Consider the following 26,641-nt stretch of genomic DNA (forward strand, 5'->3'; position numbering starts at 1 on the left):
TGAGGGCCGGGATTAGGGCCTGGGCTGCCTGCCTCACTTACCCTAATCCCCCTCAGGGCCCGATCCCAGGCCAGCAGCTCCCAGGGTGCGGGTGCATAAGCAGCTTTATGGGTCCCAAGAGCCAAGGGTGCTCCGTGGTGCTGCATCTCTGAGCCCTGTCGCCCATCTCCACATGGCCACAGAGCAGGCAAAGGGGCAGCATGGCCCAGACCTGGCCCCCGGCCCTCAGAAGCCCCTTGAGGGGGCCATGGCTCCCACGAATGGGGCTGAGGGGCACCCCTTGACCACGAGGAAGAGCAAGAGGGGGCTTCGAGGGTCCCGGAAGGGCAGCTCTGGGGAGCAGACCCCCATCCAGGGCCCTGAGGCCCCTGGGAGCAGCAAGAATCCCTCTAGGACCGGAGAAGGGCAGGAGGGGCCAACCCCTGCAGCCCCTGGGTCAGCCTCTCGTCGCCAGTCCCACCGGCATCGTTCTGACCCCCAGCATGATGCTGCTCAGAGGACATACGGGCCCCTGCTCAACCGTGTCTTTGGGAAGGTCAGGTGGGGCCTGGGCAGGGTTGGGAGTCTGAGGGTCGGGGTGGGGACTCATGTCCTCAGGCTCAGCCCACCCTGCCCCTAGTACTGAGGGCTCCTGTCGCTTCTGCTTCAGACTCAGGGATCCTGGGCTGTGGGGGCTGGGTTTCAGCAGTTTGGGGAAAGATGGGTCTTGGGCTGGCCCAAGCCCTGGCTGGCTTGGGGGACATGCTGGACTATACCCCTACAGGACCGCGAGCTGGGCCCCGAGGAGCTGGACGGTGAGTGGCCTTTGCTGGTGGCGGGGTGGGAGGTGTCCCTGAGCCTGTCTCCCTGGGCCTGACCCTCCTCCCCGGCAGAACTTCAAGCTGCCTTTGAGGAGTTTGACACCGACCGCGATGGCTACATCGGCTACCGGGAGCTGGGCGCCTGCATGCGGACACTGGGCTACATGCCCACTGAGATGGAGCTCATCGAGGTCTCGCAGCATGTCAAGATGCGAAGTCAGTGCCTGAACCCACTGGCCAGGGTGGGGTAGGGCCCGAGCCGCCTGGCTTTTCCTGGAGGCTGGGTAGCCCTGGTCCTCTCCAAGCCTCATGGTTCAGGGGGATCACGAGGCGGTGGTGGGAGGTGGCTCTGGGAGTGTCCCAGGGGTGATGGCGGAAGTGGGCAGGGGGCAGATTCCAGGGCAGTTTGACAGTTGGATGTTGGCCCTGTCGGATGCAGGGACACCAGGGATGGAGGAAGTCACCTGGTGATCCAAGAGAGGCCCTCGGGGCATATCACCCCTCCCACCCCCACCCCCCCCCCCAACCCTGCTCTGGGACCGCCCCGTGGCCCAGTGGTTGAGTTCACGTGCTCCGCTTCGGTGGCCCAAGGTTTAACCGGTTCAGATCCTGTGTGTGGACAGGGCACTGCTCATCAGGCCATGCTGAGGCGGCGTCCCATGTGCCACAACCAGAAGGACCTGCAACTAGAATATACAACTATACGCCGGGGGGCTTTGGGGAGAGGAAAAAAAAAGGAAGATTGGCAACAGATGTTAGCTCAGGGCCAAGCTTTAAAAAAAACAGTTCCCTGCTGGTACTAGCCACCCCCTCTCTCTCTTTCTCTCAGACCCCCCGCCCCCCCGCCAGGCTCCTGAGAAGAGCCTTCTGAGGTTCTCTGAGGCCTAGTGTGACAGAACTCTGGCCGGTCCTTGCGATTAAATGTCGGATGGGCGGCACTTGTGTGATTATCATTAGCTCATTTGTCCTCAGACCCATATCAGATTCCCTTCCTTCCAGAACACCTGCATTATTTTTTTCTTCACAGTTTCCCAAATGGGATGTGATTTACAACCGATGTGAACATTTAGTGTCATCCTTCTTTTCTTTCCCCCAAAGCTGTTAATTGACCATCAGAGCTTTTTTTAATGGATGCCGTCTTAGAACCAAGGGACCACATGGGTCTGCTTAAGGGGCATTTATTGCCGCCTACGGGGTTCCAGCACTTTACAGCCATGAGCTCCAACCCCAACAGCAGCCCACAGAGTAGCTTCTGCCATCCTCGTCCCAGGATGAGGACGGAGGTTTCATAAGTCACCCAAGGCCACACACAATCCGCGGCAGAGCCAGGGTTTGAACCCGGGGCTGTCTGGTTCCAGAGCCTGGTCTCTTTCCCCCACACTTGCGTACTTCACTGAGTGCACCCAAGCTCTTCACCCCCCAGCAGAAAGCAGGGCTCCAGCTGCCTACACCCCGCAGGGCATGGACACCCATGTTCCTTCCTGGAAGCAGAGCTGGGGAGGGGCTGGCCCTCATGACGTCCCTCCTTGGGCCCCAGCCCTCACCATTGTGACGCTCTGCCTGGGTCCGCAGTGGGTGGCCGTGTGGACTTCGAGGAGTTTGTGGAAATGATGGGCCCAAAGCTGAGGGAGGAGACGGCACACATGTTGGGGGTGCGGGAGCTGCGCATCGCCTTCCGAGAGGTGTGGAGCGTGGTCGAGGCGGGTGGTGGGTGGGTGGCTGGATGGCATCCTTGCTAGCCTCCCCCCCAGGCCAGGGGAAGCTGGTGGCTTCAGCCTCTGGAGGCCCAGAGCCCTGCAGGTGGTGGCACTGGGATCAGGGAGGGGTCAGAAAGGGTTTGGCTCACCTCCAGCTCGGGGATCCCCCAAGGGAGACTTCTTAGAGAGGGGGCCCCCTGTCTCAGCCTGGGAGGAGGAGGGAGCTTGGATGGGTGAAAATGGGGGCATCCAGGCACAGGACGTGGCAAGGTGGAGACCGGTGCAGGCAGAAGCAGCTTTGGGTGGGAGGGGCTGAGCCCTGCTGGGATCCTAGTTTGACAAGGACAGGGATGGACGAATCACCATGGCGGAGCTGCGACAGGCGGCACCGGCTCTGCTGGGGGAGCCGCTGCTGGGTCCTGAGCTGGACGAGATGCTCCGAGATGTGGACCTCAATGGGGACGGCACTGTAGACTTTGACGGTGAGTCTCCCTTCCGGACAACCCCTACCCCTCCAGCTCCCAGGCTGAGCCCAGCGCCTCCTGGGATCCCTGAGCTGGACCAGCCCGAGCCCCACCCCTTCTCTCCTGCAGAGTTTGTGATGATGCTTTCCACCCACTGAGGCTCCAGGAGGGGAGACTGCGTCACCCCTCTGGCCCCAGAAGCCAGCAGGGTTCATGCTGCACACCCTCCCCACGAGGCCCGAGATGGAAGAGACCCAGCAGCCCCCAGGCTTCTTCTGCCCCTGACGACACCTGGCTGCAAAGTTGGCTTGTGATGTCACCGACTCACCCTTGTCCTCGTGTCCCTCCCACGGGAGCTGCCTGGAGGAAACCTGCCCTCAAGTGCCCATCATTCCCCGGTGTGAGCAAGATTCGGATCTCTCCAGCCCCTTGGGAGGTAGGGAGCTCCCTGGCACTGGCAGCATTCAAAGACGTGGCAGTGCTGGGAGGGAATTCTGGTAACATGGGGAATAGAGGGGGTGGCTGGATGCTTCCCACTACTTATTTGTAGAAGTGTTTAAAAAAAAAAACCAAACAGGGTGAACTTCAAAGAAAGAAAGGGATGACCCCAGGTAGTAAAGCTAGGAGGTGGGAGGGAAAGACACCATGGGGGCTTCAGACTTGCAGAGAGGTTCGGGAGCCTGGGCTGTGACACTCAGGGGTGACAAGGGACCTGCAAGAGGCTGGGGAGCAAGACGTGACCCTGAGTCCATTCTAGGGTCTCAGAGGGCGACCCTGTTCTTGAGAAGGGACCAAACTATGCCTCGACCTAGCAGGCTGAGGAAGTGGCAAGGTTACAGGGGTTCAAGGCCTCGAGCAGGAAAAGCTTCCCTGGAGAATGTGAAACTCGGGGCTGCACCTCGAGCAGGAGCGCGGTCTGTCACTACGGTCCGAAGAGCTGAAGAAATAGGAAAAACCGCTGAGAAGGGCACTCTCTCCACCCAGGGCCCAGGAGGCTCAAAACGAAAAAAACAACCACCCTGTCACTTCTGAAGATGAAATTACAAATGAGACGAGGCAGATGTGACAAAAACAGACTCAGCACCCAAGTGTGTCAATGATAGAACAGTCCAGAAGAGACCACAAAGTCAATGGAAAAAAATAAAGATAAAAGAAGGAAGAGAGATCAAGATGCTGTTACAGGATAATATGAGAAGAGAAAAGGAAGATTTAAAAAACAGTAGCCCAGGGGCTGGCCCCGTGGCCGAGTGCTTAAGTTCGCGCGTTCCGCTGTAGGCGGCCCAGTGTTTCGTCGGTTCGAATCCTGGGTGCGGACATGGTACCGCTCATCAAGCCACGTTGAGGTGGCGTCCCACATGCCACAACTAGAGGGACCCACAACTAAGAATATACAACTTTGTACCGGGGGGCTTTGGGGAGAAAAAGGAAAAAAATAAAATCTTAAAAAAAAAAAAAAGTAGCCCAATGGACCTTCTAAAAATTAAGGATATAGCCATTGGAATTTAAAAAATCAGTGGATAAGTTAAAAAGCAGATGAGACATAATTTAAGAGATTAATGAACTGGAAGGCTTCTCTGAGAAATCACTCATAAGCTAGCCCTGAGGGATAAAAAGATGGAAAATATTAAAGGATGGTTAAAATTTGTCATTAGGAGTCTCAGAAGGAGAAAGTACAGAGAATGGGCATGAGGCAATATTCAAAGAGATGATGGCTGAAAATCTTCCATAAAGACTTCCACAAAGACAGGTGCCCAGGAGCACCCTGGAGCCAGGGAAGGATAAACAAAAATACATATATTATCTAGATGCTTCCCAGTGAAACCGCAGAATACAAAAGGAAAATCTCATAAAGAACTAGAGAGAAAACTCAGATTACTTACCGAGGAACAGGAATCAGACTCTCCAAAGACTTTTCACTGCCACAACAGCTGCCAGAAGATAATGGAATAAATTGTTCACTGTGCAGAGGAAAAATGATTGCCAGCCAAGAAGCCTATACCTAGCTCAATTGTGATTCAAGAATGAAGGTGAAATGTAAACTTTTTTCTTTTTTTTCCCCTGCTTTATCTCCCCAAATCCCCCGAGTACATAGTTGTATATCTTAGTTGCAGGTCCTTCTAGTTGTGGCATGTGGGACGCCACCTCAGCACGGCCTGATGAGTGGTGCCATGTCCGCGCCCAGGATCCGAACTGGCGAAACCCTGGGCCACCGCAGCAGAGCGCGTGAACTTAACCACTTGGCCACAGGGCTGGCCTTTGTTTTTTTTTTTTTTTAGGCAGATTAGGCCTGAGCTAACTGCTGCCAATCCTCTTTTCTTCTGAGGAAGACTGGCCCTGAGCTAACATCCATGCCCATCTTCCTCTACTTTATATGTGGGACGCCTACCACAGCACAGCTTGCCAAGAGGTGCCATGTCCGCACCTGGGATTTGAACCAGTGAACCCCGAGCTGCGGAAGCAGAACATGCACACTTAACTGCTGTGCCACCGGGTGGCCCCATAAACTTTTCCGACAAACAAAGGCTGAAAGAGTTTTCCACCCACATACTCTTGATGAAGGGTGGGCTTCAGGAAGAAGGAAATTCAATCCAGAATGAAGGCAGAATACATACGAAATAACAGTCAGGGAAAAAATCAGTAAATATATTGGTAGATCTAAAGAAGCGTTAACTGTAAAAATATTAATTTGGGGGAATTTAAAAACAAGGAGGGACTAAAATAATAGACAAAAGTAAAATGGAAAATGGGAGGGGGTGCTTTAGACATGCTGACATGGTTTTCTTTTTTTTCCTAGAGAAGAATAGATTTATTGATTAACTTTAGACTTTGTTGACGATTTCAGGGTAACCATTAACATAACAGAAACAGAGGTAGAATGTTCCATTCAACAGTCAAATCAACAGAGGATGAAAAAGAGGAAGTGAAGAATTACTGATTAAGCCAATAGAAGGCTGGGAAAGAGGGAAAAGAAAGCAAAGAAAAAGAACATAGAAAACATTAAAACAGAAGGTAGAAATAATGCTTAAAAAAGTCAAAAATTACAATAAACATAAGCAGATTAAGTTTTTCAGTTAAAAGTCAGAGAGTCTCAGTCCAAGAAGAAAGTATCAATATTAGACTGGGCTCCCCGGGAGTGACAGGGACCCAAAATAACAATGCTTTAAACTAGAGTGAAGTTTATGTCCCCCACAGAAGTCTCAGGCAAAATCCAGCTGTGAGGTCTTGAGGGCCCCAGGCTCCTTCTGCTGGCTGCTCTGCCATTCCTAGGGTGTGTGCATGTTAGTTTGTTTTCCAGGTGGCAGAACAGGGGCAGGAATAGAGAAGGAAGGCTCCTTACCTGGTACACCTAGCTGCAAAGGATGCTGGGAAATGCGGTCTTTATTTTGGGTGGCCATGTGCCCAGCTAGTTACCAGAGGTTCTTCTACCCTAAGGGCAGAGAGCAGTACCAAAGGGCAGCTATCAGGCTCTTCCCCATGGCTGAGTGCAGGATCTAAGAGACACACTCAAAACATAACTATGACTGAAAAGCTGAAAGCGATGGCTTGGAAAAAAGATTCACTAGGAGAAAACTAACTAGCAGAAAGCTAGTATAACCACAGGCATATCAGACAAAGATGGGCTATTTGGCAAAAAGCATTAGGGACAAATTGAGTTACAATTCACTAAGGAAATCCAATGTTCCTAGTCTGGATACGACTATTAATGTTTTCCAACTAAAAGGAAATTGTATTTAGAGTTTAGATATTCATTATTCTCTGAGGATAGTGTGGCTGTCAATCCAACTTGGATTACATAAATTAACCACCAAAAAGCAAACGTGTTGGTCACATTAAAACTTTAAACATTGTATTGGGGCTGGCCCCGTGGCTGAGTGGTTAACTTCTCGCGTTTTGCTTTGGCGGCCCAGGGTTTCACCGGTTCGAATCCTGGGCGTGGACATGGCACCGCTCGTCATGCCATGCTGAGGCAGCGTCCCAAATGCCACAACTAGAAGGACCCACAGCTAAAATATACAACTATGTACTGGAGGGCTTTGGGGAGAAAAAGCAGGAACAAAAAAAGGAGATTGGTAACAGTTGTTAGCTCAGGTGTCAATCTTAAAAAAACCCAAAAACTTTAAACGTTATGACTCACAGTGTTCTGCCAGTGTTCATACAGACTGAGGGTTGGTAAGCTTTTCTGGAGAGGGCCCACAGCAAAGATTTTAGGTTTTGAGGACCATGTGGTTTCTGTTGCAAGTGCTCAACTCTGCTGTTGTCGTTTCTATCGCCAAGCAACCAAAATCAACATACAAATGAGTGGGGGTGGCTCTGTTGGAAATTTAATGAATAATCAGTTAACCAAACGTGACTTGTTGACACTAAAATTTGACTTTTATAAGCTTTTATGTGTCCCGAAGTCTTATTATCTTATTATTCTTTGACTTTTTTCCAACCACTACTAAAATATAAAAACTCTTCTTAGCTCAGGGGCTGCAGCGGGCCTGTGGGCTCTGCCGTGCTGGCTCCTGATACGGTCTTAGGATATGGAGAATCACCGCTTCTGGAATAACTTTCTGTTTAGTTAAGATTGTGGAATGCCAAAAAGTTACGAGCACAGTAGCAACTCCCTGTATGTATCTTCAGTTTGCTCACTTTCAACGAATGGTTTTGTCATTTTTTTTCTGTTCTGATGACATTCATTGAAATGTAATTTTATGTCTAATTAACCTGGTATTACAAACTGTGGGCTTGTACTCTGTATGTTTTTTTCCTTTCACTTTTCTAGTTTTCATCTATCTTACAAAAGTACTGGTCCATGACGGACTGGAAATGGAAACTGGCCCCTTACCACAGCTAGTTTGAGATTTCGGAGTTCCTGCAGGCAAGTGGTGCCCCCAAAGTGCCTTGACTGAGGGCTGAGGGTGGGAAGTCTGGGTGTTCATTCCTTCAACAAAGCCACAGAAATCTAAAGGCACTGTCCTGGCCGCAGCAGACACAGTTGAGGCCAGCCCCAGCCAAGTCCCTTCTTAATGGCACTCAGGTCTTACCAGGGGAGACAGACTGAAAATGCGGAAGTCCATGAACTGGGTCTCCTAAGCCCACACTCATTCAGCCAGCCCCTCCGCTGGCCAGCAAGGGACCACACCAGCTCGGTGCCTGTCTCCTCCCCACTTCCTCCCCAGTGTCATAGAATGTGCTCTGGGCCAGGGAACCCGAGCCCTGGGTTATGTTCCTCTGACCCTGGGTGAGTCAGTCTCTCTGGGCCTTAACTTCCTTATCTGTAAAATGGGGCGGAGGTGGTGAGAGTTACCAAAAATAACCTGTGTTAAATGCTTAGCACACGGCCTGGCGCCTTCTCAGAGTTTGATAAATGGTGGTTATTATGAGTTCGGATTTCAGGGTTCTCAAAGATTCTGTTTCTTGGTGCCTAAGATTCCGAGATGCTCGGACTTTCCAAAATTCTGAGATGATCTGTTTTCAGCGTTCTGCGGTTCTGAGAGTCTTTGATCACTGAGGTTCTCTGTCATACGGGCCCTGCCGCCCATGTCCTTTGCCCCCTACTTCTCCCAACCCCTGGGCCTGGGAAGTAGGGCAGTGAGGGGAGGGGCCTGGGCTGCTGCCTTGTCATGGCCCACATTCCGAGCTGGCTGTGGCAGCCCAGGGCCCCAGAGCCAGGCTGGAACCAGAATACCAGCCTCCAGGCCCCAGGCCTGCGTCATCTCTGAGTGCCCTTGGCCAGGGCCACCAGGGCAGGTGGCAACACTGCCCCTCCAGGTAGAGACAGGGGGAGGGCTGACTCTGCTAAGGGCTGGGGGAGCAGGGAGGCTGGAACACCCTCCTTCAGGACGGAAGGGCAGAAGAGTTCCAGGCCCAGCTCCGTCCCTAACCAGCATGTGACGTCAGGCAAGTCTTGGTGCATCAGGACTGTCACATGTACAATGGGGAGATGGGTGGTCCTGGAGGCCCATCAGCCCGGGTCAATCCTTTCTCAGCCTTTGTGGGAGTGGGCTGTTTCCAGGCTGGTGGGCTGGGCAGGGCTGGTGGGAAAGAAAGACCAATCGTCTCTGCTGGAATTAAGTACCCCTTTTATTAGTACAAACCACCACCAACCCAGCAGCCCCAAGGCCGGAGAATAAGTTAAGGCACAGAGCAGGCGAGGGGCACTTTCCCAGGCCCAGGCGCCCCAAACTTCCTGAGCAAACTCCCAGTGGAGCTAGGGGCTCAAGGGTCCTGAAGGGGCTTTTCCCTTGAGATGAGGGAAACAGCGGGGCGCGGGCCCGAGGAGCGCCCCCTGGGGACGCGAGGAGGCCGCAAGGGCCGCTCGGAGGCGACGCTGGATGCAGGCCGTCCGCCGGCGGCTCACTTCTCGAAGTAGGGCAGATAGAAGAACTGGAAGCCCCGGTGGCCCTTGACGGCGCAGTAGATGAAGACCACGTGGTACACTGCGGGGCGGGGCCTGTCAGCGCCGAGGCCCCGCCCAGGGACCCTCCCGCCCCGCATCCGGCCCCGGCTCCGCCCCGCCCCTCCCGCTGCCCGCTGCCCGCTGCCCGCTCCCGGCTCGCACCTCCCGGGACCAACAACAGGAAGCCGGGCACGAAGAAGATGGCGCTGGAGACACCTGCGGGAGGAGGGGAGTGGCCGGGTGAGGGCAGGGAGGCGCCGGGGCGGGGCTGAGGGCGTCCCAGCCCGGCTCCCTCTCCGCGGCAGAAGGGGCTGGGTCCGGCTGTTAAGGTGGGAGCGCTGGCAGGTGCGAGGCCTTGCCAAGGACCCGGGTAGGGGGTGTGAGCGCTGCCTGCCGCGGTAGGAGGGGACGCTCACCTGGCGAAGGGGCCACCTCCAGTCCCACGCCGATCAGGATGAGCACTGCACACAGATGGAGCCGCGAGGGTGAGGGTGGGAGCAGGGTGCAGGGCGGGGACCTCTACCCGAAACCCCCAAAACGGCTTAGGCCTGAGGAACGGGTCGCCCACCTGAGCTGAAGATCCCCTGAGCAGAGACCCTCCCTGGGGAGCTCACCAAGCTCTGTGTTTTCAGAGCGGGGCAGCTGGCAGGCCCTGGGAAATGTCTGTGAAACGAGAGATTTCTGTCTGCTCCTTGGTGTGGCCTTTGAGTCAACCAACAAACATTATGGAGCACTTGCTGGGTGCCAGGTCCTGGAAATCCCGTGGGAAAAAGCAGATGAGGTCCCTGCCTCACGGCCCTTCCCTAGTGGAGCAACCAACAAGAAACTCCCAGCTGGGGCCGGCCTGGCGGCTCAGCGGTTAAGTGCGCATGTTCCGCTTTGGTGGCCCAGGGTTCACTGGCCCGGATCCCGGGCGTGGACATGGCACCGCTTGGCAAGCCATGCTGTGGTAGGCATAACACATATAAAGTAGAGGAAGATGGGCATGGATGTCAGCTCAGGGCCAGTCTTCCTCAGCAAAAAGAGGATTGGCAGCAGATGTTAGCTCGGGGCTAATCTTACTCAAAAAAAAAAAAAAAAGAGAGAGAGAGAACCTCCCAGGTACAATCAGGGTGGTCAGGATATGGTGGGGGAAGATCAGGCAACCTGGGGGATCAGGGAGGGGCTTCTTGGAGGCAGTGGCGTCTAAGCTGAGCAGGGGTGGCAGCAGCAAGAGCGGTCAACGTTTAGTCACCATTTACCAGGTGCTGCCAGCCTGGGCTAAGTGTGTTGCATGCAGTGCCTTATTTAACTGTCGCCTGGACCCACTGAGACAGGTGTTACCATCCCCATTTCATAGATGACTCGAGGTACAGAGGGGAAGTGACTTTTGGTGCATTTGGAAGGGGGAGGCCTTGCCATGGGCATCGCACAGGCAGAGGCAGGGGAGTGTTCCAGATGGAGGGAACAGCCTGGCAAAGGCCCCGAGTCTGGGGGGAACCTGGGGCTTTCTAGGAGCCTCTAGCTTTTGGCAGACTGGGGGGGCAAGAGGCCAGGCTTGAGGAATCTGGCAGGGACCGCAGGCCCGGGGAGGGACATGGACTTCGGCTGAGGACAGGGGGCATTGGGGAAGGTGAGGAGGTCATGGCTGGAGCAACTTTTCAGACTGAGAGAGAGTGCTGGGTCCCCAGTTGGAGGACGGGATGGGGAGGTGGACCCTGCAGCCAGGGGGGCAGTTCAGCCGGGAGGCTCGAGGGGCCCCCACGGACTGCTGTGTGTGTGCACCCTGCAAAGAGCACCTCAAAAGGGGTGGGCTGGGGGCTAAAACTCACTCCCTGCACCTGGCTCAGGGCCGTGCGCTCGGCCCACTCAGAGGTGGCATCTTTTTCTAATTCCTACAAAGGCCCGTTATGGGCCTACGGTGGTCCCCAAGCCTGGTGATGTCACTAATGTCGGTTTAAATCTCAGCTTGTCTAGTTCCCAGCTGTGAGCAGAGCAAGTCCCTTCCGCTGCCTGAGTCTGTGTCCTTCCTTCCTCACCTGGGGTGGTAGTAACGGTCGCTCTGCTGGGCACTGAGAGAGGATCAAACAAGATAAGGCAGGCGGCCAGTGCGAACACTGGCCAGTGTGCAGGGGGTGTTGGGGGCAGTGGAGCTCCCTCCCCTGCACACAGACACCCGGAGCTGAGGCGAGGACCCTGCTCAGCTCTGAGGCCAGGGGACTTCGACCTTCCTGGAGGAGGGAGGGCAGCTGCCACGGCTGGACCCTTCTTATGGCCACTCTTAATCCCCACTGTAGATCTCTTCCGGGGACTGTGACTCCGCAGCCCCATGGAATGACTGTGGGAGTCAGAAAACATCTGGCCATGAGAGCTGCCTGCCTCGGTTTCCCCTCTGAACAATGGGGGTAGGAGAGAGGTCCTCATCAACTCTGACTCTGGAGGAGGGGAAGTGACAGGTGCCCTGCGCATCGGGCTGGCAGGGCACGCAGCATCCCTGGCTCTGAGCACCCGCCCCTACAGGTGGGTTCTGGGTCAGGGCCCAACCTTTCACTTGCTGTGTGACCTCTGCAAGGCAGGGAAGACAAGCCTGCCCCACACCCGGCTCGAAGTAGACACAGAATAAACGGCAGCTGTTACCCTTCTATTCCCTTATAGATTAAACAGGCTAAGAAAAAAAAAAAAGTGTGGAGCACTAACTGGGTTCCATTTTCAACACATGTGATTTCCTGGCTGTGTGACCAGGAGGCCAGGCCTGCCCCTCAAGGTCTCAGTTTCCTCACCTGTAAAATGGGGCTGGAGGGATAGCAGCCAGCTGCCCCTCAGGATGCTGGGAGGCTCAGAGTGCCCAGGGGGATGGGAGAGTGGACCCCTCTAGGGTGGAGGCCGGGGGCCCTTGGGGGCACTCACCCAGCCCCAGCAGCAGGAGCAGGAAGGAGGCCAGCACTACCCGGCGGTTCTTCTGGATCAAAGGGTGTTGAGTCCAGCTGGCGGCAAGAGAGCAGGACAGGCGTGAAAGAGGTGAGAGGAGCGGGTGGAGGAGGGTGGAGGGGGAATAGCCAGGGCTGCCTGTCCTGGGGCAGGGGCCACAGGTGGCTCAAGCAGGGCAGGTCTCACCTGCAGCAGGCACGGTAGGAGCGCTGCGTGCTGTTGCTGATGGTGCTAAAGGACCACTGGGAGCTGCCGATGGATGTCTGGACGGAATCCCTGTAGGACAGGTGGCCCAGTGAGGGGGTAGAGGGAGGCAAAGAAGGGGGTCCCTTCGGGACAGGAGTCATGATGATGTGGCCGGGGTGTGCAAGGACTAGGGTTGGGTGTTCCTGCAGGACAGGGAGCACTGAGAGGGGATAGGGTGAAGATGAATTCAAGGGCTGGAGCTTTCTGCAGGACTGTGGGTGGAGGAAGCTGGGGATTCGAGCTAAGGACTAATGCAGCACAGGTAACCTGTGGGACGTAGGGGCCAGACCAGGCTGGGAGTATCTGCAGGATAAAGAGCCTGGTGGGGATGGGTGGGTGAGGCTGGCACTAGAGTACGGTGACCCTGCAGGGTGAGGGACCCCATGAGGGGACTAGGGGTCAGGCTAGGAGTCCCTGGAGGACAGGATGTGAGAGAGCTGAGTGAGGTGAATTTAGGACTGGGCAGGGCCCTGGGGACAGGAGTCAGAGGCATGCAGCTGGGGTACAGGGTGGGTCCCCACCTGGCCCTGACCTGGTGCTGAGTCCTCCATCTGGCTCCGAAGAGGGCTGGGCTCCATCCTCATCATTCTCCAGGTTCTGTTTCAGAACACAGGGTTCAGAGGGGCCGTGGGCTCAGGCCCCTCCTCACTCCCCTGTTGGGCCAGGAGGGAGGAGGAAGGTAGGCCTAGACAGCTGTTGACCTGGCCGCTTGACAGCTGTGCACCTGGCCCTCCGCCCTCCCCGCAGAACGGGTTTGATGATTCACAGAAACCGAAACCCAGGTAGGAGGTAGGTGCTAGGGACTTTGGGGGGCAGGGGCCAGCAGGGGCAGGTTGAGGCTCCCAGCATGGGTCCCCGGGCCAGGAGATCCCTCAAGTGTGGGTGTCAGGGTAGGGCTATCAGGATGGTATTTCAGGGGCCCAGGAAGGAGGCTCTGGATTTGGGGTGCCAGGAAAGGGCAGGCCCAGGATTTGTAGGTTTAGAGCCCAGAAATCTGGTCCAGGTCTTCAAGAAGAGGATCCTAGAGTTGGTGGAGGTCCTCTGGGTAAATCGGGGTTTCCAGTTTAGTGGGAGTCAAGGGTGGGCAAGGTCTCATGTGAGGGGGTCCTCCAGCTTTGAGGGGAAAGGTAGCGTGGGGACTTCCAGAACTGAAGAGGGGTGCAGGGTCCCGTTAGATCATCTGGCCTGGGCTTCAGGGGGCTGCCCCTGAGTACAGGCAAGGTCCGGTTCAGGTACAAAAGAGCTCCCCAGCCCAGCAGTGGGAACGGGGGGAGGGTCGGTACCCAGCATGGACGGAGACTCCAGATGGGATCTCCAGCTAGGGGTGGGGGGCGAGTTCCCGGTCCGGTCTCTGGGCTCTCCAGTGGTGGCTGGCGACCGAAATCAGAGCTGAGAGGGTCTGGGCAGGGCTCTGGATCAGGGGCCACGTCAGCGGGGCGGTCGCCCGCTCCTGCTGGGGTCTCTAAGCAGAGTCTCCGAGTTGGGGTTCTCCGGGCGCCGGCCTGGGGTCCCGCCCAGGGGGTGAGGTGGGCCGGGCCGTTCACCTGGTAGCGCAGCCGGGACTGCTTGTCCTCGTCGGCCACCTCGAACCGGGCCCGGCGCTCGAAGTGCAGCGGCCCGAAGCGGGTGACGCCGCTGGACTCGGGCCCGGGACCCGCGTCCTCCAGAGACAGCTCGAAGGCGTCATCGATGCTGAACTGGGGCCGGGCGGCGCTCATGGCCCGGGCCGGCTCAAGAGCCCTGCGCCGCCGCCATCCGCGCCGCCTGTCCCGCGTCGCCGCGGCCCCGCCCCCGCGCCGTCGTCCAGGGAGCCCGACGGCCCGGCGTCCAGGCCGAGGCCCCGCCCCCGCGCGCTGGCCCCGCCCCACGCCGCCGTCTAGGGGGCCCGGCGACCCGGCCGAGGCCCCGCCCCTCGCGAAGGCCCCGCCCCCGCATGCCCCTAGCAGGCCCTCGCTGCCGAGCGCCGAGCGGACTCGTGGGCGGGGCCTCCTCTCGTCCGAACGGCGCCGGGCCCGCGGTGCCGCCTAGCGGCAGCTTCCGCAAACAACAGCAGGTGCCGCGCTCGGACGCAATTCCTAGGTCTGTACCAAGGGCTTGAAGAGGCTGCGCCAGCCTCCCAAACCCGAGATGGAGCCTTCTGCGTCCCAGCCGGCTCTTCGAGTACCAAGGAGACTCCTGGGAACTGACTGTTCCCCACCCTTATTCACCACGGCCCTGCACGGGAGGGATATTCTTGCCACCTTGCAGATGTGGAAACTGAGGCTCAGAGACCTTATGTGTGGCTTCCACTCCCCTCCCATCCGGTCTCCACGCAACAGCCAAAGTGACCTTTTAAGCCATATCTGATCCTTTGTGTGTTATTCTTAAATAAAACGTTTTTCTTTAAGTACCCTGCTAACTCACTCCTCTGCTTAAAACCGTCCCTTGGTTTTCCACTGTGATTAGAATAAAATCTGAACTCGACTCTGAATGCTCTGGTCCCTGCCCATCTCTCCTAATCTCAAGTCCACCTCTGCCCCTGTGTCACCCCACTCGGCCACACGGGCCAAGCTCATGCCCACTTCAGTACGTGCTGTTCCCTGTGCCTGGAAAGCACTTAACCTTGCTCTTCCACGGCTAGATCCTTTCATCATCCGAGTCCCTGCTCAAATGTCACCTCTTAGAGAAGCCATCCCTGACTAAGCAATCTAAAGTCAGTTTCACACCACATAGCACTTAACCTGAAATTATCTCATTTTACGCCATTTTATTCACCACAGTGTCTACAGGGCCCGGAACCGTGTTTGGCACTAAACAGATGCTCAATATTTGCGGAAGAAATGAACGAGTGCTTTGCCAAAATCCCAAATGCTTGCCCTTGGTAGAAATGGGATTTGAACCCAGGTCCACCTAGCTCCAGGGGTGGTCATCCTCCTCCACCCACCCACCCCCACTTCATTTTATGCCCTCATATACAGAGTTGAGTCACTCCTAGTCTCCGTTTGTGCCACAGCATCACTGTGAACAAGCCCTCTCTCCAGTTCTGTTCCTTGCTTTTCCCGCCTTCTCTCCCCATCTTCCCTCCTCTCCCCTTGCTTTTGCAGGGCCCCACGTCAGTGTGCTCAGTCAGTGTCCTTGAATCCTGCCTGGCCCTCCACTGCACCTGGCATTGGCTCAAGGTGGATGTTTGCAATTTACAAACGTGGTGTCACGTATAAAACTCTGTTGTTTACATTTTTCCACTCAACACTAATGTTTTCCACATGCACGTCATTTATTGCTTCTACCAGTTGTACGTGGTAACTGTGTTGGGCATCCAGGATTTTTATTATCTACCACCCCCACTCAGGGATGCACACTTAGCTTGGCCTCAGTGCCCCGTCACACACATCACAGCTGTGAACATCTTCACACTGTCCCTTTACGGACTGTGGGAGAATTCTTCTTGGAGTAGGACTTCCAGGCCATAGGGTACATGCACCCTTGACATCACAGAGTGCCACGGCTGCTCTTCTGCGTGGCTATATGAATTTACACGTCCACCACGAAGGCTCCGGTTTTCCTTAGTACCGGTATTCCAGATTTCTAATGCTTTGCCAATCTGATTCATCTAAAGTGGTGCCTCACTTTTATCTGGGTTCTCTGACCACTGAAGACTTCAGGCAGCTCTCCATGTACTTGTCAATCATGGAGGTTCCATCTTCTGTGAATTGTCTCTTCATATCCTTTGTCCATTTCTTCTATTGGGTCCTGTCTCTGATTTGCACGTCTGTATGTATCTAAGTACTCCTCCCTTGCTGGGTTCTGATGTTGCCCATATCTCCCTCCTGTCTGTCTTTGTCTCTCGACTTTGTGTGAAAGAACAATCCTCATTTTTATATAGTCAGATCCATCAGATTTGCGCTCTGAGTCTTCCCGGAAGTGTTTCTTCACCTCCAGGTTACAGAGATATTCTCCAACATCTTATTCTATTGACCTGATAGATTTACATTCTAGAAAAGTGTTGTAACAATATGGTTCACTGCCTCTGAAGCCCAGCTGCCTGCACTGGAACCCCAGCTCTTCTCCTTCCCGGCTCTGGGACTGCCCTTGGGTGAGACATTTAAAGGGACACCAAAAAACTCAGTAAGCAACATAAATAATATTTTAATGCATTATTTAAAAAAAATCAAATTTAAGGCAAAAACCCATGATGAACAAAATATCAAAATTTTAAGACAGGATTCGATCTTGCATGACTCCCCTCACTCGCCTCGCCCTAGTCCTGGCCTTGCCTTGAGCAAGTTACAAAAACCTCTCTGTGCCTCAGTTTCCTTGTTTGTCAGATGGAGGTAATAACAGTGTTTCCTTCATGGCATCAGTTTAGGACTCAGTGAGTTAATACACAGTAAGGAGCAGAGCACAGTGCCTGGCGTGTAGAAACACTCGATTGGTGTCAGGTATGATTACAGCTCATACTGGGATCCTGAACCCTGTGGATTCTATATTTGAACGTGTGCAAGAAGGGATCCATATTTATGTCAACGTAGAGTGGGCCAGTTCTCCCAGTACCACCTGCCAAAAAATCAGTTGTCTCCCTCTGAACTCTGGGACTATTTGTGTCATATATCAAGCATATAGTTGTTAACATACATATCTATTTTGAGCTCTTTTTGGTTTCTTTGGCCTGCTTGACTAATTCTCAAGCAACATCATACGCTTTTCACGACAATGGTTTGCAGCGTGGTCTAACATGGCAGGTCAACTCCCCTCCTTTGGTCATCTTTTTCAAGCTTTTCGTGGATCTTTATTCTTCTATACAAATATTACAAAAATGTTTTCCAAGTTCTTCAAAAAGCCTCTCAATTTTCACTGGAATTTCATTGAATTTCTAGACTAATTTCAGGAGAAATCAGAGCTTTAAATGTGAAGTTGTTCAATTCATTTACAAGGTATGTCACGTCAGTTATTCACATCTTCTTCCATGGCCTTAAAAGTTTTTTTTTCTCCAAAAAGTTCCAGGCTGTGCTTTTATTTCCTAAATACGTTCTGAGTTTATTGCTGTTGTGAATGGTACCTTATTTTCTATTATATTTTTGAGTGGATTATTGACAGTGTGAAGAATGTTGTTAATCTTTGGTAGTTTATTTTATAGCCCTGTAACATTGCTGAACTCTCTAATTTAATATTGTCTGTTTGTAGATTCTGTTGGATTTTCTGTGTAGACAGAATCACTCTCATTTCTCTTTCTTGGTTTATTGCTTTGGCCAGGACTTCTAATCCAGTGCTAAAGAGCATCATTGACAGAGAGCATTCCTTGCCTCGTTCCTGATCTTGAAGGGAATATGAATACTTATTCCACCCGACTTAATCGCAGATAGCTTTTATCCACCTGAGAATGTTCCTTTTCTGCCCTGTGAGTTTTTACCCATAAATAGTCATAGAACTTCACCCAGTGCTTTTTCTGCATACTTTGAGATAACGGTATGAGTTTTCTCCTTCAGTTCACTGATGTGATGAATTGCAATAGTAGACATTTCTAATATTAAACTATTCTTACATTCTTGGATGAGCCCTACTTGATCTTGATGCTTTTCTTTTTTTTTTTTTTGACAAATTTAAAATTTTTAATTGTGATAAAATACACATAACACAAAATTTACCATCTTAATGGATTAAAGAACAAGAGCCAACAACATGCTGCCTCCAGGAAACACATCTCAGCTTCAATGACAAACACAGGCTCAGAGTGAAGGGGTGGAAGACGATACTCCAAGCTAATGGCAAACGAAAAAAAGCAGGTGTCACAATACTCATATCAGACAAAGTAGACTTCAAGATAAGACAGGTAAAGAGAGACAAAGAGGGGCAGTATATAATGATCAAAGGGACACTCCATCAAGAAGAAATAACACGTATAAATATTTATGCACCCAACACAGGAGCACCAAAGTTTATAAAGCAACTATTAACGAACCTAAAAGACGATATTAAGAATAACACAATAATAGTAGGGGACCTCAACACTACACTCACATCAATGGACAGATCATCCAGACAGAAGATCAACAGGGAAACAGTGGAATTAAATGAAAAGCTAAACTAGCTGGACCTAATAGACAAATATAGAAGAATCCATCCAAAAACAGCAGAATACACATCCTTCCCAAGTGTGCATGGAACATTCTCAAGGATAGACCATATGCTGGGAAACAAGGCAAGCCTTGATAAATTTAAGAAAATTGAAATAATAACAAGCATCTTTTCCGATCACAATGCTACAAAGTTAGAAATTAATTACAAGAAAAAAGCTGAGAAAGGGAATATGAACAAAAACATGGACAAAGAAAACAGTTCAGTGGTTACCAGGGGAAGGGGGGTGGGGGAAGGGTGCAGGGGTGAAGGGGAGCACTTATGTGGTGACAGACAAGAAATAATGTACAACTGAAATCTCATATTGATGTAAACTATTATGAACTCAATTAAAAAAAATTTGCCATCTTAAACATTTTTAAATACACAGTTCAGTAATGTATATTCACGTTGCTGTACAACTAATCTCCAGGACTTATTTATCTTGCAAAACTCAAACTCTATGCTCATTAAACCACCACTCTTCATTTCCCCCTCCCCCCAGCCAACCACCATTCAACTTTGTCTCTATGAATTTGACTACTCTAGGGACCTCGGATAAATGGAATCATCTTTTTGTGAACGACATTCATTTGGCACAGTTGCATTTTTATATACACTAGTGCATTAACTTAACATTAGCTTAATATTTCATTTAGGAGTTTTCACATCTATATTAATAAAATGGGTGTTTCCTTGTCTTGCGTTACGGGATACTTATCTGGTTCAGGAATCAAGATTAAACTAGCCTCACAAAATATGTTGGTCATCTTCCTCTTTCTCCATTTTCTGGAACAATCGAAGATACAGACAACTTGTTGCTTCCAAATTTGGCAGAACTTGCCTGTAAAACTTCCTGTGCTGGTAAAAAACAAAATCGAAAAACAAGCAAACAAAGCATGTTCCCCTTTCACCTCGGAGGTCGCACCACTCCCTGGGGACTTCTTGTGGGAAACTGACCAGCGTGAACATCTGATGCACTTCGCACCTGGGTCACAGGGGACGGACAATAACCCTTCGCAGTGGGAGCATGGGCTGAAGACAGTGCGCAGGGCCCACGACACTCCCCTTACTCGGTTCCCAAACCTCGGAAGTGGGAGCAGAGGCTTCTTACAGCGATTGTTCCAGGGGCGGAGAGAAACGTTGTCTTAGCCCCCTCTCCTCTATCATTCATGCGTTCCCTAATATTTACTGGGCACCATTATATGCGGGACACTGTGGATTCAGTGGTGACGACATATCCACCCCCGACCCCACAAGCGGGGGAATGTCTCTCGGGGAGCTTACGATTCCCACAAGGATCCGAAAACCCTCCTTCCCCTCTCTCTTACTCCTGGTTTTATCTTTTATGTTTTTGAAAGAGAAAAATCCAGGATGTAAAAGTCACCACTATGGTGCTAGAGACGCAAAAGAAAAGGCCAGAAGGGAATACCTGAAAGTAGTAGTTTTAGGGGGTGGGCTTACGGATGGGGTCCCCCTATTCGCCTAACCCTGTAACGCTGTCACACTACTGCTACAACTTTAAAGGGAGTGGCACCCGGCCACGTGGGAGGGCCGCGGTTCAAACCCGTTCCGTGACGCATCCACTAGGGACGCCCCGCCCCTCGGACGGGCCCCGGTCCCCACCCAGACAGCCTCAGGCCCCGCCCCCTTCCGGACCCGCGCGCTCAGCCGCGGCGCAGAGAACCAATCACTGTCCGACCCCACGCTCAGTCCCTTTTTGGCGTCTGCCCTCAGCCAAAATGGCGCCATCTCGGAAGTCCCCGAAGCTCTAGAAGCTGCCGAAGCAGGTCCGGAAGCTGCCGAGCGAGTCCGGAAGTTGCCGAAAGAGAGCAGCGGGGAAGGAGGATGGCGGATATCATCGCAAGACTCCGGGAGGACGGGATCCAAAAGCGGGTGATACAGGAGGGCCGAGGAGAGCTCCCCGACTTTCAGGATGGAACCAAGGTTCGTGTCTAGCCCCCTCCCCTTCACCCATGTGCGGCGCGGTGCGCATGCGAGGCGGGAGGAGGCCTTAGGCGAGAGGTTGCGCATGCCCAGATAGCAGCGGTCGGTGACCCTACCACTCGCACGCGGAGCTCGACGCTGATTAGTCTGAATTTAAGGGGTGAATTCGGACCTGTCCGCCCCGCCCCCTGGCTTGGCCGTGTGGCCCCATTGGTCGGAGAGGCCGTCAGTCATCTCTAGCGGGTTGCGGGGCTTTGGCCTGTGTGCTGCTGCAGACCCCATACTGGAGGAGACCCCGAGCTGGAAACCCGGGACCTGGGAGGAGCCCCCGGGACTGGGGAGGGACCCTGAGACCTCTGGGTTGCAAGATTTAAGATCTTTTATAGATGGAAGGGCCTTCTGAAAACACTTAGACCAGCTCCCATCGTTTAGATGGGAAAACTGAGGCCCCGGGGAAGTGCAACCCCAGAGAACGGGCCCAGAGGTCGGATCTGCTTGACTGGAACCCTTTGGCAGCTTACTGACGCCTGTACGTCGCTTCGTTCGGGCCAGATAAGGGCTGGGAAGTACAGAGCCTGCCATCTTCTTCCTTTGTACATCCAGGCCCCCAGCTCCGGCCTTTCCGACCCCCTCCCCTGAACAACCTACATCTCCAGACTTCCCTGCTTGTGCTCATGCCGTTCCCTCTTCCTGGAGCCTTTCCCAGATGCCGCTTGTCTGTAGAGTAAGGAGCTTTCCAGAGGCAGCCCCTGTGCCCGCAGAGCAGTCACGCAGAACATGCATACTGAACAAATGAGTAGAGATCCTGGCCCATACTAGGGACACCAAAAGTAAGAGCTACTGTGAATGAGCGCATGCTCCCTGACCAGGCCTGTGCCAAGCTCATGCTTCCTGACCAGGTCTGTGCCAAGGTCATGCTTCCTGACCAGCCCTGTGCCAAGGTCGGGCAAATAAAGATCCCAGCCTGGCCCAGTGTGAGTGCTCTGACAGCAGAGGGGAGCTGTGTGGCTCTAGTGCTCATTGTATTAAGATGGATCCTTTCTGAGTCAGGAGAAGGTGCGGGTGTGGGCGTATGCCCCCATGGGCTGGGGAGTTGGTGACCTTGAAGAAGGTCCTGGAAGGGAGATCCTGGATGGAACAGACACCAGAAAGAGGGAACATGTGAAAATGGTGAAGACCTGTGAACGATGGGACTGAGAGAATGGGGCTAGGTAAGATTAAATAACCAATCACCAGTGTTGAGTGAGTGCTCGCTCCGTGCTTCACACGTTTATGTCCTTCCGTTCTCACACTGTGGGATGGGTACTCTTGTTGATTCCATTTTACTGATACGGAAACCCAGTTCAGAGAAGTCGTGCGGTGTCGTGGTGAAGTGTGGGCTCCTCTAACCATATCCTGTCGAGGGTTCCGTCTTCAGACCTCTTCTCTCTGCACACACTCGCAGATGATCTTATCCAGTCTCCTCTCTTTAAAAAAACCACTCCGTGCCCGGACTACTCGCAAATGTCATCTCGAGCCTTTACCTCTCCCGTAAACTGGACATCCAGCTCCTACTCACCATCTCTTCCTGGATGTCTGCTTGGCAACTCACACTTCACCTGCTCCCCTCCAGCCTTCCCCATCTCAGTTAAGGGCACCTCCAGCCTTCTGACTGCTCAGGCCCAAAGCCGCCAAGCCTCCAGGGCTCCGTTCTCTCACGTCCAGCAGCAAATCCTCAGAATACACCCAGGATCCGACCACTCCTCATCGCTCTACCATTGCCACTGTGGTCCCAGCCGCCATCGTCTCTCCCCTGGGGTCCTGCAGTCACCTCCTTCCTACCTCACCTTCCTGCTTCTGCCCCCGTCCCTCTACAACCTGTTCTGACCGCAGCAGCAGAACCCACATCAGATTGTGGCCCCCCGCTGCTGGGAACCACCCAGTGGCTTCCATCTCAGAGCAAAACCCAACTTCCTCACCACGGCTGACAGGCCCTGTGGCCTGTGAGCCCGGTGACCTGGTGGTGCAGCCTTCCCCCTCATTCTTCTGCTTCTGCCACGCTGGCCTCACTGCTTCTTGGACGCACCTCACACTGCCCCACTGCAAGGCTTTTGCAGCTCTGTTCTTTTGGGCCTAGAAAGTTCCCACCCCAGTCTATGCCTGGTATGCTTCTCTCTTAGTCCCTTCAGATCTCTGCTCAAATGCTGCCTCAGAGAGCCCCCCCCTCCCCCCCAAACTCATCCAGCCTTACCTGCTGCATCTTGTTTTCTGATCCATTGCACTTAGCTCCACCTTACATAGCACAGTGTTGTTTGAGGCCTCTTTCTTCTAGAAGTTCCATGTGAGCCCCATGGGGGCAGGGCCTTGGGGCTACTTTGCTCACTGCTGTGTCCTGGTGCCTAACCCAGAGCTCAGGCACACAGTGGGTGCTCAGTAAAGATCCGTCAAAAGAATGATGGGAGCCAGAATGCTTGGCCTCTCACCCCAGCCTGTCCACCCACTAGCCATGTGACTTGGGCGCCTTACTTGCCTCTCTGTGACTTAGTTTCCTCGGCTGGGTGGTGCAGTGAAGCCAGGTATAAGGTCAGGTGGTGACCCCTGATGAGCTCTGTCCCTTGTGCCGTTGGCAGGCTGGGGGCTGGGGAGGGTTTGTGCCCTTCCCTGATCTGCCTGTGGCCCGCAGGCCACGTTCCACTACCGGACCCTGCACAGTGACAAGGAGGGCGCCGTGCTGGATGACAGCTGGGTGCGTGGCAAGCCCATGGAGCTCATCATCGGGAAGAAGTTCAAGCTGCCCGTGTGGGAGACCATTGTGTGCACCATGCGCGAGGGGGAGATCGCCCAGTTCTGCTGCGACGTCAAGGTATCCTGGCCTCTCTTCTGCCTTCTCCTCTCTGTTAGTCAGGTTGCAGCCAGGGGACTGGTTCCCAAATGCAAACGACCTGTACAGCTCCTTGCTTCAGACCTCTCTGGCTTCTGGCCGCCGTCAGGCTTGAGTGTAAGCTACAGCTGCTCACCTGGCCCTGTAGGGTCTCGCCCTGCCAGTTTCCCTCTCCCACTCACCTCCTTGCCTTTCCTTTCCATCCCCTTCTTGGCCAAGATCCTCCCTCATTCAATGCGAATTCCTGGGTCACCACCCCCAGGAAGCCCTCCTTGATGGCTGGTGGTTGGCTTGAGCTCTTCCTCTGAGTCCTCCAACCCCTCATGCCCTGCATGGCCAGGATCTGGTTCTCTGCCTGGGTCTGAGCTACTGCAGGGTGGGGATCGGGCCTGTTTACCTGTAGCTTCAAGTTGCCCACTATGGGGCCACCCAGAGCCGAGACTCAGGAGCATCTGCTGGCTGGCTGGACATTAGCCCAGCAGTCCACCCCGTGTGGATGACAGGGGCCGTGAGAGGAGCTGGTTAGACTGAGGCGGGGGGTAGTCTGGCGCCCACCATCTCAGCAGCCATTCCTAATGATAGGTCAGAGGCCAGGTCCCCTACTCCCAAGGGTTATGAAGTTGCTGCCCTGGGCCCAGCTCTGAGATAGGCCATGAATCGGGTAGGGATGGGGCAGGAGAGAAGGAACAGACGCTGGGAACAGAATGCGGAGGGACCCCAGTAATGGTGAGGAGTCTAGCCTGGGGGCTGCACCCCTGTGGGGAGGAGGAGGCAGAGGTAAGAATTCCACCGGGCTTGTAAGGACAAGAGAGACAGCTTGATGGTGGGAGTATGTTTGTGTGGGGGGTCGGAGGGGTAGGTGCTTGGCTTGGTTTGGTGGCCAGACATTGTGGCAGGAGCTGGGGGCTTCACCGGGAGAGACGGCTGGGAGGCCGGAGGTGTCCCGAGGGAAAAGGCTTCCTACGTTTCAACAGAGTGGGGCCCTGAACCAGCTGCTGTCCCTCTCTGGGCCTCAGTGTCCTTTCTCAGATGGTGATGGGGCAGGGGGCTGGGCCCGGTCACCAGCCAGCCCACACTGACAGAACCCTTGGTGCCCACTTGCCCTCCTGCAGCATGTGGTCCTGTATCCACTGGTGGCCAAGAGTCTACGCAACATCGCGGCCGGCAAGGACCCCCTGGAGGGCCAGCGGCACTGCTGTGGCATCGCCCAGATGCATGAGCATAGTTCCCTGGGTCATGCTGACCTGGATGCCCTGCAGCAGAACCCCCAGCCGCTCATCTTCGACATCGAGATGCTGAAGGTGAGGAGCCCCCAGGCCCCAGGCGCCTCGCCAGACCACCACTGCCCAGCCTCAGAGTGAGCGCCAGCCCTGCCTGCGCACCCAGGGCTGGATGGACTGTTGGGGGTTGGGGCAGGGCAGGTACAACACCTGTGCAGGACCCCTGACAGTCCCCATGGGTCCCCCTCCTGGGGCCCCTCCTCTTCTGGGTATCTTCGAGGGCTGGGATTTTCAGTGTCTCGTTCAGGGCTCTGTTCTTAGAACCTGGCACAGTGCTGGGCACGTAGACGCTCACAAACATTTGTCAAACCGTCAGTGAATGAGCAAGTGATTCTGCTTCTGGAAGCCAATGTCCGGAGGCCCGCCAGCCCCGAGGGTGGGCATGTCTGTGGCTAGAGAAGCTGTGGTGCCCCCGGGGCCTCACCCTGACTTGGCCCACGCCCTGGCAGGTGGAGAGCCCTGGCACGTACCAGCAGGACCCATGGGCAATGACAGATGCTGAGAAGGCAAAGGCGGTGCCAGTCATCCACCAGGAGGGCAACCGCTTGTACCGCGAGGGCCACGTGAAGGAGGCCGCCGCCAAGTACTACGACGCCATCGCCTGCCTCAAGAACCTGCAGATGAAGGTGCTGGCCGGAGGCAGCGGCGGGTGGGTGCAGGGGGCGAAGTGGAGCCGTGGGGCCCAGGTCTCAGCATCTTTCCCCCTCTCCCTGCCCCTGTGCCCTCAGGAACAGCCTGGGTCCCCTGACTGGATCCAGCTGGACCAGCAGATCACACCGCTGCTGCTCAACTACTGTCAGTGCAAGCTGGTGGCCCAGGAGTATTACGAAGTGCTGGACCACTGCTCCTCCATTCTCAACAAGTATGATGGTGAGTGCTGGGCGCTGGGCTGCCGGGGTGGGCCGGCAGGCAGTCAGGCGAGCGGCCTTCTCATCCCTGTCACCACTGGGCACTGGGGCGCAAGACCGAGCCTTTGACGTCACCCCCATTCTGAGCTCCCACAGGAGCCCAACCAAATGTCCCCACCCAGGCAGGGCCAGGGGCCCTGTTGTGCCAGTGAGGTATGAATGGGGTTTGGGGTGGAGTTGGCATCCTCAGGTCGGGAGGGCTCTGTCCCATGATGGGCCCAGTGTCTCAGGAGTCAGGCTGGGCAGCTAGCTGTTCCCCTCCTGATGCCCTTGTGGGCCTCTGCCCACCGGTACCCCCTGCAGACAATGTCAAGGCCTACTTCAAGAGGGGCAAGGCGCACGCGGCCGTGTGGAATGCCCAGGAAGCCCAGGCTGACTTTGCCAAGGTGCTGGAGCTGGACCCCGCCCTGGCGCCTGTTGTGAGCCGGGAGCTGCGGGCCCTGGAGGCACGGATCCGGCAGAAGGACGAAGAGGACAAGGCTCGCTTCCGGGGCATCTTCTCCCACTGACAGGGCCACCCAGCCTTGCCCACCCTGCCAAGCCCACTGCTGCCACTGCCAGCCCGGCTGCCCCCGCTCTATCATGCTTCTCTGTATATAAAGGCCTTATTTATCTCTCTTCGGGTCTGCCAAGTTGATCCACTGGGAGATTTGGGGTCCTCACCTGGCATTTCCTGGTACTTGGGTGGCCCTGGGAGGCAAAGGATAAGGGTTTTACTTCCAGCTCCCCATAGCCAGCTCCGAGACCTCTCTTGGGCCTCAGTGTCCCTGACAGAAAGTGAGGAGGATGATCTCTGTCACAAAGGAAATGTCCTTTGCTGGCAGGGCTGGGGTACGCGGGAGCCTTCAGTCTTAGGGGGAGACAAAGCAGGCGCAAGCCCAGAGGCTTGGTGCCCGAGTGAGGTGGTCTCGCAGTGCAGCCCTCCCCCAAGCCTCTGGTCCCATGGTCCCCTGGCCTCAGCTTCTGGCTGCAGAGGTTCTGGCGAGAAGCCAAGTCTGGGTCCCTGTGAACTGAAAGGCTGGCCCAGGTGGGGTGGGCTGGGCTGGGTGGGCTGACT

At 54.5% G+C, this 26,641-nt stretch overlaps 3 protein-coding genes across 12 annotated transcripts; 2 read left to right on the top strand and 1 right to left on the bottom strand.

Annotated features, from left to right (window-relative positions):
* Positions 1-159: 159 nt before the first annotated feature.
* On the top strand, positions 160-8,879 carry CABP4 (calcium binding protein 4). Of its 7 annotated transcripts, none has more exons than XR_011495185.1 (7): positions 160-535; positions 764-794; positions 873-1,016; positions 2,373-2,482; positions 2,832-2,979; positions 3,091-3,397; positions 3,719-8,879. XR_011495185.1 is itself a non-coding variant. In XM_014844706.3 (6 exons), the coding sequence occupies exons 1-6, from the start codon at positions 173-175 to the stop codon at positions 3,117-3,119; spliced, it is 825 nt and encodes a 274-aa protein (XP_014700192.2). In that variant the 5' UTR covers positions 160-172; the 3' UTR covers positions 3,120-8,879. The 7 variants fall into 7 exon arrangements, 1 of the variants encoding a protein (XP_014700192.2); XR_011495186.1 differs by having other exon boundaries at positions 3,946-8,879; XR_011495187.1 differs by having other exon boundaries at positions 5,073-8,879.
* Positions 8,880-9,012: 133 nt separating this feature from the next.
* On the bottom strand, positions 9,013-14,349 carry TMEM134 (transmembrane protein 134). 3 transcript variants are annotated; one of them, XM_044762350.2, is made up of 8 exons: positions 14,044-14,331; positions 13,032-13,096; positions 12,440-12,529; positions 12,233-12,309; positions 9,915-10,097; positions 9,763-9,807; positions 9,509-9,562; positions 9,013-9,386 (listed from the first exon to the last, which is right to left on the bottom strand). In XM_044762350.2, the coding sequence occupies exons 1-8, from the start codon at positions 14,215-14,217 to the stop codon at positions 9,304-9,306; spliced, it is 771 nt and encodes a 256-aa protein (XP_044618285.2). In that variant the 5' UTR covers positions 14,218-14,331; the 3' UTR covers positions 9,013-9,303. The 3 variants fall into 3 exon arrangements, with proteins under 3 accessions (XP_044618285.2, XP_014700193.2, XP_070344369.1); XM_014844707.3 differs by lacking the exon at positions 9,915-10,097 and having other exon boundaries at positions 14,044-14,349; XM_070488268.1 differs by lacking the exons at positions 9,763-9,807; positions 9,915-10,097 and having other exon boundaries at positions 14,044-14,325.
* A 5,895-nt stretch (positions 14,350-20,244) lies between these two features.
* Positions 20,245-26,202, top strand: AIP (aryl hydrocarbon receptor interacting protein). Of its 2 annotated transcripts, none has more exons than XM_014844702.3 (6): positions 20,245-20,536; positions 23,199-23,378; positions 24,509-24,697; positions 25,126-25,302; positions 25,405-25,546; positions 25,888-26,202. In XM_014844702.3, exons 1-6 carry the CDS (start codon positions 20,438-20,440, stop codon positions 26,091-26,093), a joined length of 993 nt encoding a protein of 330 aa, XP_014700188.2. In that variant the 5' UTR covers positions 20,245-20,437; the 3' UTR covers positions 26,094-26,202. The 2 variants fall into 2 exon arrangements, with proteins under 2 accessions (XP_014700188.2, XP_014700189.2); XM_014844703.3 differs by having other exon boundaries at positions 20,307-20,536; positions 25,405-25,538; positions 25,888-26,109.
* Positions 26,203-26,641: the final 439 nt, after the last annotated feature.

The sequence above is a fragment of the Equus asinus genome, chromosome 17 (genome assembly GCF_041296235.1).
Source record: "Equus asinus isolate D_3611 breed Donkey chromosome 17, EquAss-T2T_v2, whole genome shotgun sequence".
Taxonomy (NCBI): domain Eukaryota; kingdom Metazoa; phylum Chordata; class Mammalia; order Perissodactyla; family Equidae; genus Equus; species Equus asinus.